General features: G+C 44.4%; 1 protein-coding gene across 2 annotated transcripts; it reads left to right on the forward strand.

The window, feature by feature from the left end:
* The first annotated feature begins 63 nt into the window (after nucleotides 1-63).
* Nucleotides 64-8,658, forward strand: AARSD1 (alanyl-tRNA synthetase domain containing 1). 2 transcript variants are annotated; one of them, XM_007482148.3, is made up of 12 exons: nucleotides 64-196; nucleotides 315-455; nucleotides 1,876-2,035; nucleotides 2,229-2,286; nucleotides 3,483-3,639; nucleotides 3,731-3,847; nucleotides 4,162-4,292; nucleotides 4,889-4,955; nucleotides 5,233-5,324; nucleotides 6,038-6,092; nucleotides 6,821-6,915; nucleotides 8,409-8,658. In XM_007482148.3, the coding sequence occupies exons 1-12, from the start codon at nucleotides 158-160 to the stop codon at nucleotides 8,542-8,544; spliced, it is 1,248 nt and encodes a 415-aa protein (XP_007482210.2). In that variant the 5' UTR covers nucleotides 64-157; the 3' UTR covers nucleotides 8,545-8,658. The 2 variants fall into 2 exon arrangements, with proteins under 2 accessions (XP_007482210.2, XP_007482211.2); XM_007482149.3 differs by lacking the exon at nucleotides 315-455 and having other exon boundaries at nucleotides 66-196.
* Nucleotides 8,659-9,667: the final 1,009 nt, after the last annotated feature.

A 9,667-nucleotide genomic window follows, 5' to 3' on the forward strand; every position in this document is an offset into this window, starting at 1 on the left:
CCGTTTTCGCTAATTTGGCCCACGCCGCCTACTGTCCCTAATCTCTTTTCGGATAGTTTACCGCCGCAGAGGAAACGCAGGTGTTGCCGAAGGTTTGAGCTCCGCCCTTGACAGGTCCTTCTGTTTAGCATTCCGCGCGGCCAGGCAGCCAGCAACAATGGCGTTCCGGTGTCAGCGGGACAGCTATGCTCGAGAGGTGAGACCAGGGGCGGGGGTGTAGGGGTAGGGTACGAGATAGAGGGGGCTGGGGAGGGGGTGGAGCGTGCAGGCTCGGCCAGTAAGTCCCTCCTTACGGCCCTCCTTCTGCTCCGCAGTTCAGCACCACCGTGCTTTCCTGCCGCCCTGCAGAACTGCTGATTGATGATGGTTCTGGAAACCACAAGAACAAGGAAAAGCTAAGCGGCTACCACGTGGTATTGGAAGATACATTACTCTTCCCCGAGGGCGGGGGCCAGGTGCGAAAGCCCCGCCCCTAAGTTTAGACCATGCCTTCGTGCCCTAACCACTCCAGCAGTTCTTCGCACAGACCACGCCCCTGACATAGCCCCGCCCCCAGAGGCACTTCGTTTCCAGCTCGTTCCTCTGTGTCCCCACATTATGTTCAAGCTTAGTCTCCTTTTGGGGGTTATCTCCCGGAGGGTGGGAGAAAAGTTCATGCTGGGTGGACATTAGAGATCACTTCTTTTTACTGAGAGGGAAGTGACTTGCCCAAGGTTACAATCCAGTAGGTGGCAGAGCCAAGACTTAGAACCCAGGTTTTATTTAATTAATTAGTTTATTTTTGATTGCCTCAGAAAGTCTCATGATTTATATTTATTTATTTAATTAATTTAGAATATTTTTTCCATGGTTACATGATTCGTGTTTTTTCCCTCCCCTTCTTTCTCCCACCTCTCATAGCCAATGAGTAATTCCATTGGAGATCCCAGGTTTTTAAACCTTTGATTTTTCCTGGAATCTTTGAAGGTGTCTCAAATGACTTGTTTTATTGTCTGAGAAATATTAACCCCTTCCCTTTCCTGCCTTGGGTCATTTCTCTGGATCTAACATTCCTTATCCTTACCTGTAAAAGGAGATCATTAGATTAGATTGGGGGTTCTTAACCTTTTTTGTGTTATGGACCTCTTTGATAGTCTGTAGTCAGTAGAGCCCTTTTCATAATAATGTTTTAAAATCCGGCAGAAGAGGAAGACAGAAGGAATTAATTCCTCCCTGCCTCTTATTTGGCATTCTGGCATTATTTTACTCTCACCAACAAAGAACCAACTACTTTTCAAAGGCTCATAGATTTAAAAGTTGGGAGGGATGTCAGAGATCATCTCATTTGATGTGTTCATTTTACAAAAGAGGAAACAGAGGCCTTGAGAGATTAGGTAACCTTGTCTAAAATTATACAAATATGTGGCAGAGACACTATTTGAGCTCAGGCCCATTGACAGTAACCTAGGAGTATTCATTACTGCACCTTTCCTTCAAATTTATTTGTAACCTAGACAAATCCTGCTTCCTTTCTTACAGGTTAGTGTACACTTTTAAATTCCTAAACTGCTCTGTAAGTATGAATTACTGCTTCATCCTTCCCTTCTTAAATCCATTTGGTGTGTAGTCATTTCAGTCATGTCCAACTCTTCATGAATCCATGGGGGGGTTTCTTGACAAAAATACTGGAGTAGTGGTTTGTCATTTCTTTCTCCAGCTTATTTTACAGATGAGGGAACTGATGAATAGGGCTAAGTGACTTTCCCAGGGTCACAAAACTAGTAAGTGTCTGGGGTCAGATTTGAACTCAGATCTTCTAGACGCCAGGCCCTACACTTTATCCACTTTGACACATAGCTGTCCTCTAAATCCATAGTAGAAACTTTTTTCTTACAGCCTGATGACCGAGGTTCCATTGACAACATCCCAGTGCTAAGAGTGACCCGCCGGGGATCTGAAGCAGATCATTTCCTGCTTACTCCCCTGGCACCAGGGAGCCAGGTCCAAGTGCAGCTGGACTGGGAACGGAGGTTTGACCACATGCAGCAGCATTCAGGTAATTAGGGGATAGAAATAGAGAAGAAATTTAGCCTTATTTCTGGGAAATAAATCTAGATGATCATAACATCATGGATACCCATAGAGCCAAGCATTTATGTAAGGAGATCTGTGTCAGACTCTGCAAGCATGTATCTTTGTATTTTAGACTCTTCTCATGTCTCTCTTTCTCCTTAACTCTTGGTTTCCAGGGCAGCATCTTATCACAGCTGTGGCTGACCACCTGTTTGGGTTGAAAACCACATCGTGGTGAGTGAAAGGCATTGTATTAACTCTTAAAATGTAAATGTTTTGTTAAACCTTAACTTTGAACATCAACAGTACAACCAACTAAACAGATTTAGCAAATATTTACATTTAAATTCATTTTAAAATCACTCCCTTTTACAAAGGGATTGTCATCAGCATTCTTTTTTCATTTATTCTCATTCATTTTGTTCATATAGAGTCATTTGTACAAAGATCATGAGGGCTATGTTTAGACATATTGCTTCATATCCAGCTGGACCAGGGTTTGAATTTCGCATTTGATACATACTCACTTTAGGAACCTGGCTGGGCAGTTCACTTAACCACTTAGTGCTCTTAGGAACTCTTCAAGGATTCAATTGCAAAGAATCTGTGTTGATAGATTTTCTTCATTCTTGAGTTCTTTATACCACTATAGTTCCTGTCCCTAATTAGAGAGCATGAGATAGTGGCTAGAGGGTGAGACTTGGAGTCAGGAAGGCCTATATTCATATCCTACCTCTGATGTAAACTATCTCTATGGCTCTGGAAAAGTTGATTAACTTTTCATTATCCCAGTCAAGGATCTAAGACCATCAGTTTCAAAACAGTTCTCAGACTGCATGGGTGGAGGGAGTTTTCTCACTAGGAGTTCCACTACTCTGATGAAATTACAAGTACAAACAAACAAAAACTTGTACTTTTAGTATGTGCTCCATTTTCTTGGGCTTTTTTTCACTTTGTAGCTTTATAATGGATTATCTGATACAGACCATTGACTTCACCAGCTCTGTTCCTAGGAATAGAGGCTAGAGAAAGAGGAATTTCCTGGAATGGAATGCTGCCTATCATTTGCTCAATGCCCTTCTGTTTGCCTAGAAGATGGAGTATGGTGATATCTCAGTTTCTAAAGACGGACAGGGGAAGGAGATCTTCTAAACTAGGCATTCTTAACTGAGGGCTGATGGACCCCTTGTCTCTTAACATGTCTGTGATTTTCTGTTTTCAGTATTGTCAATGCATTTCAATATAATTGGATCCCTTTGTAATCCTATGTATGTAAAAACATTATTTTGCAGGGGAGGTCAAAGGCTTCACCAGACTGCCAAAGTGAGTCTGGGATACGACAAAGGTTAAGAACCCCCCAAAGTCTACTCCTTTAAGCTGCCAGTCTTATACTGCATTCTCATCCCATGAACCCCACTCTCTCTGGTTAGGGAGTTAGGACGCTGTCGGAGCACAATAGAGCTGGATAGCCCCATGGTCCTCCCAGAACAGATAGTTGCCATTGAGCAGAGTGTCAACGAGAAGATCCGCAGTCGGTTGCCTGTGATTGTGAAGGAACTGAGCCCAGATGATCCTGAGGTGGAGAAGGTAAAATCTAATGGGGAGAGCTAGCCAGTGATAATGCTAGGGTGTCTTAACGGGCTTATTCAAGGAGCTCAGATACACATATCCATCCCAGGTAAGGGGCCGGGGCTTGCCAGATGACCATGCAGGACCTATCCGTGTCATCACCATAGAGGGTGTCGACTCCAATATGTGCTGTGGTACCCACGTGGGAAACCTCAGTGATCTGCAGGTGAGTGGAGTGTGGGGAGAAGGGAAAGACTGGCGTTCCAGAAAGGGCCTGTCAGTGATATGAGCCTGAGACCTGGGGAGAAGAGAGTAGAAACTCAAAAATGTTGAAATCCTATGGACAAAGGGATAGCGTCTGCCCCATCACTTCTATTAGGGATTGCTTCTTTGTAGGCAAAGTGCATTGAGTGAGTCCCTATATGAGGGATTCCTTGTAGGACCCCCAGAGGACCCCACCAGTCACTTATTCTGGACGATGTGAATCCGGTTTGCTTTTAGAACTCACTTCATTGTACATTTCTTCCAAATCCTATCCAGGTCATTAAGATCCTAGGTACTGAGAAGGGGAAGAAGAACAAGACCAACATAGTGTTTCTAACAGGCAACCGAGTACTAAAGTGGATGGAGAGAAGCCATGGATCACAAAAGGCTCTGACCTCATTACTCAAGTAGGCACCTGTCTTCTTCTGGTGGATTTAAAATGATATTCAGGATGTGACACAGTTTCTCCATCCACAATATGTGGAATAAATCCCTTTACTTTCTCTTGGGTCAAGGATCAGATGAGCTCAGAGGGTTGGAAGTTTTGTTGAAGGCAGAATTCCTCACATACACCCAAGCAAAACAGCCTGGTGGGAGGAGTGCTGGGATTAGTCAGGAAGACCTGGGTTCCAAACCTGCCACCACCACTGTGTGGCCCTGGGAAAATGACATAACCCCTCTGAAACTCAGATATTTTTATGAAGAATAAATGAGACAGTGAATGCAAGTTCTTTGCAAACCTTAATATTATCTACAAATGCCAGCTGTTCTTAAATGGCCCCTCCTTATCCCCAGGTGTCTTGTGAATAAATGACCTTCCACCCTCCTGCTTTATTCCTAATGCTACTGTCTCTCTCTATTATCCACTACAATAATAACCTGTAGTCCTCAGTCTTGGGAGGAGCCACTGTTTGAACCCAGACATCACTATTTCCTGGCAACTCTAATAGGAAGTAGGGTGGGAAGTTGGAGGATGGGTCTCCAGACTTCTGTGTCTCTCCAGGTGTGGAGTGGAGGAACATGCAGAGGCTGTTCAGAAATTGCAGAACTCGGCCAAGCTGCTCCAGAAGGTGACTTACCAGAGCTACAAGGAGGGGAGGCTGTGCTGGGAATATACTGTCCTACAGTGGGCTTCCCCTGGGGCAGGGAGAGTATAAGTAATACCTTGGTCTGGCCCTGATTTCTGTAGCTGCTTTACAGAGTTGACTCCCTAGATATATGGATCAGTGGCAAGAGGGAAGGGAACCAGGGGGTGTGAGGTGGGGGACCCAATGTGTGTAGTCTCTCCCTTTTCTGTCACCTTTACTCTCTGTCTTCTACTTTGCTAAGTTATAATGTCCTTTTCAGAATAACCTGAATCTCCTCAGGGACCTGGCCGTTCTCACTGCCCACAGTCTTAGGGACAGCCCAGACAGGGGAGGAATGATTGTATTACACAGGTGAGGATTCAGAAATTGGCCATAGGGGTGAGGACCAGGCTCTCTGGTGCCCCACATTTCTGCTGTGGCAGTTGATGATGGTCTGCTTAGAGGTATTAGAAAGACCAGTCTGTGCTTATTTGATTTCTTTATGATATTGTAAAATCTAAGGGGAGGAGGGAGAAGGGTCAAATGCCTGATTTCTTGGTTTGGATGGGGTGAGAAACATGTCCCTGGAATCTTCTTCCAGCCTCCCTTTCGTAGTCCCATAACTTCTACCGCCATCCAGAATAGCTCCATTTAAGGGAGCTATATCCAGGGAGCCCCATTTAAGAAAAAGTAAACTCAAAGCTTTAACTGCTGAGGCTGGATAGGAATCATGTTCTCTCTGCCCTCAAGTATACTTTTCTTTCTTGGAGCAGTCTGAGGTTTCATGGGTCATGGACAGCCACCCTTGGGGAACAACAGATGGCATACAACCTACTCTCCCAAGTATCTGCCCAGGTCAGGCTCTTATGCCTCACATGGGCAAGCTTTGGGTATGAGATATGATAGAAGTTATGCTGGATCTGATGTCTGAGGACCTTGGTTTGAGTCTTGTCTCTTTAGCTTACCATATGTGTGACTTTGTGAAAGTCCTTTAACCTCCCTAGGCCTCAGTTTCCTTATCTGAAAACTATTCTAGGTGTCCCAATGGTCCTATCCAACTCAATCTGAATGGTCTTTTGTTGTAGGAAAGATGGTGACTCTGAGTTTATGAACATCATTGCCAATGAGATTGGGATAGAGGTGAGAGTGTATGAGGTGCTTTCTCCTAGCCCCTCTTTTACCCCTTCAGCCTCGAGAGTGTATGAGGTGCTTTCTCCTAGCCCCTCTTTTACCCCTTCAGCCTCGAGAGTGTATGAGGTGCTTTCTCCTAGCCCCTCTTTTACCCCTTCAGCCTCGAGAGTGTATGAGGTGCTTTCTCCTAGCCCCTCTTTTACCCCTTCAGCCTCGAGAGTGTATGAGGTGCTTTCTCCTAGCCCCTCTTTTACCCCTTCAGCCTCAAGGGCCTTTCCTCCTCACATTTGGTTCTAGTCTAATACAACCTGTTAACTTCCTCCAATGTCAGCGGCACATCTTTCTGAACCTCTGGCTTTTGCCATCCCTTGATATGCCTCTCCTTTCAGAACAGGAACCTAGAGGGGGATGTCCTTATTGTTTGTCTGTGGGATTCAGGGTTTGAGTCTTTTCTCCTTCCCACCTCCATTACAGACAGCTTTTCAGTGCCACTCTTAGTCATCTTTTAAGTGTAATGATCTCCAAGCTTTTATAGTTCACCTACAGCTGCTTTCAGGCCATTCCTTTTTCTTTTATTATGCATTATGGCCAAATGGAGGAGATCTTTCTTCTTTGCTCAGAGAGTTTGATTCTGAAGTTTTAGGAAATGTCTACCTTAGGTAGGGAGAATAGTTCTGGAGATAGGTAGGTTCTGTATCACTGAATATCAGGACTCATTCCTCCATCTTGTCTTCTAGGACACCCTTCTCTTCTTAACTGTGGGGGATGAGAAAGGTGCTGGGCTCTTTTTACTTGCTGGGCCAGTTGAGGCAGTGGATATGTTGGGCCCAAGGTAAGTCTGCAAGAAGTCCTTCAGTTCAGGTCAGCAAACATTTATTGAGCATGTATGAGTACCAGGCCCTGGGGATGGATACAAGGACAGAAACGAAACAGTCTCTGACCTCAAGAAGCTTGCATTCTCCTGAAGAAAAGCAACATGCACACAGCTAAGCAGATATAAAATAGGTATGAAGTTATTTGGGGTGATGAGTAGGGAGCACCAACAGCTGGGGCTGGGAATCATTCTCGTAGAGAGAAGGCATGGAGGTAGAATGGACAGGATTGAGTTGAGACAGTGAGGGAGAGGGAGGAGGATTCCCAGATTTGAACCTGAGTGACTGGAAGGATGGTGATGTGCTTGACAAAAAGAGGGAAATTAGGGCCACAAGATTGGGGTAGGGATGGAGGAGAGGTAGTAAGCTCTGTTTTGGACATGTTGAGTTTAAGGTGCTTGAGATATTGAGATGAAGATGTTTGCCAGGCAAAGTTAGTTACAGATGAAGATCAAGAGATATGCAGTGACTAGATATTGAGATTTTGAAGTCATTTGCATAGGGATACTAATTGGGAGCTGAAGAGATCCCCAGGAGAGAGGTTACACTCAAGAGAGAAGTGGGCCCAAGACAGAGCCCTGGGGTAAACATGCAATCAGGGGCAGGACAGAGAAGGTGAGCCAGAAGGAATGGTCAGGCAGGTGGAAGAGTCTGGAGAAAGCAGTGTCATGCAGACCCAGGAAGAAGAGCATAATTTATCCAGACAGAGCAGTCAATAGGTCAAATTCTGAAGAGACATTAAGAAGAAAGACCACTGGGGGAAATGTCACTGAATTTAGCTCTTAGGAGATAATTAATAACTTTGGAAAAAACAATTTTAATTGACTAGTGGGATCACAAACTGGATAAAAAGTTGGGAAGAAAGTGAATGAATGAAAAAGAATTTATTAATGCCCTTAAATGAGCCTCATTATGCTAAGTCTAAGCATATCAAGGGAAAAGTAAAAGGAAATAATCCTTCTTTTGAGGAGCACAGTGGCAGGGCATGTGGTAAGGCCTACTGGTCTACTGTCTTACAAGAAGGATCATAATTGGTCTTTGCTTATCCAAGTAATATGATCAACCGTATCCCTTACCTCTGACTGTTGGGAAATGAGCAGTGGGCCGGAGTAGAATTGAGATTTTTGGGTAAATTCTTGGATGGAGAGAGGAGGGAGGAGTGAGCATTCAATGGGAGGGAATCCCTGGAACCTCCTGGGAGCCTGGTAATAGGGGCTCAAGGAGGTGAGGGAAAGAACCCTCCACAGCTTGGCCCTAGCTAGGTTACCAGGCCCCATCTTGGAATCCTACATCTGAGAAAGTGGAGATAATAAGTGTAGCAGCTTTTTCCAGGGTTTGGTTGTGAAAGGGAAGGGAGATAATCAAAGGTAAAGGATGACTCAGGAACGTTGCTTTTCTTAGTACTCTTCCTGAATGGCCTTGCTCATCTCTGCTGTTATCCATTGGATTTCAGGGTAGCTGAATTGCTACAAGGCAAAGGAGCTGGGAAGAAAGGCCGCTTTCAGGGCAAGGCCACCAAACTCAGTCGGCGGGTAGAGGTACAGGCCCTTCTCCAGGACTATCTCAGTAGTCAGAGTGCTGAGGAATAGCAGCTCCTGCCCTTGTATTCTTCCCAGGCCTTTCCTTTCCTTAGGACCAGACAGCATGTGGCCATGGAAAAATTTTGCTTTCTTCCAGACAATAAAATGACTTTAAATGGAAAATGAAATTGTGTACTTGACTCTCCACAAGTCTGTCTAGGTGTTGTTCCTTGTGTGTTTACACAGTTATGGACTGTATAAATAAGGAGATGGGCTCAGTATGAATGAAATACGCCTACTTAGGACTTCCTTTCTTGAAGCTATAAAGCACAGCTGCACAAAAGCTATAGATCTACCTGGATGAGAGGACCCCAAATCTATACCCATTGCTCAACTAACTCATTTGTGGATTATGCACCGAGTCTAAAAGTTGAAAGGGACCTTGGTAGTCATATAATCCAACTTCCCCAAACTGGAATGCATGAAAATCTCCATTGATGAGAAATTCATATAAGGCAGCCCATTCCATTTTAGCCAGTTCTGATTGTTAAGGAAGCTTTTCTTTATCTGGAGCCTAAATCTGCTTCTAAATTTCTGCTTATTGTTTCCATTTCTCCCCTCTGAAGTCAGAATTGTGACTTGCTCTCTGCCAGCTGCCAGCAGTAGAGCTGAGTCTGAATTTTGATCAGGAATAAGCCTGGCAGAAAGAGAGGGATCAAAGGAGTAGAATTGGTTCCATATCTGCACGTGTTTGTTCTGTTTGTCCCTCTGTTGCAAAGTTAAAAAAACATAAGGGACTCAGATCATTCAGTGGTCCCTATTTATACTTCTTTTCCCCTCACTAGTTGCTATGGACAGTTGAGAGTAGAAAGCAAATGAAGGTAGTAGACACCTTCTATACCTTACAAGTGCCTGAGTCACTGGGGCCATCACCTCTCAGCAAGGACATACATCCCTGTCTCTGTATTAGGTCTACATTTAACTCTAGACTTTTTGAAAGAAAATGTGTGAGTACAAGACTTAGAGAATTTCTGTTTAGATATTTTTCTATGAGGGTTAGTACTTTATTTATGCCAGAGGGGTAGCATCCAGGCACAAGCCCTGTTGTCAACATGCCAAGGTGATACCCACGTAAGAGAACATACCTTTCACCTTCAGTGCTCTGAAAAAGAATAGTTGAGACAAGTTGGAA

The sequence above is a fragment of the Monodelphis domestica genome, chromosome 2 (genome assembly GCF_027887165.1).
Source record: "Monodelphis domestica isolate mMonDom1 chromosome 2, mMonDom1.pri, whole genome shotgun sequence".
NCBI classification, from domain to species: domain Eukaryota; kingdom Metazoa; phylum Chordata; class Mammalia; order Didelphimorphia; family Didelphidae; genus Monodelphis; species Monodelphis domestica.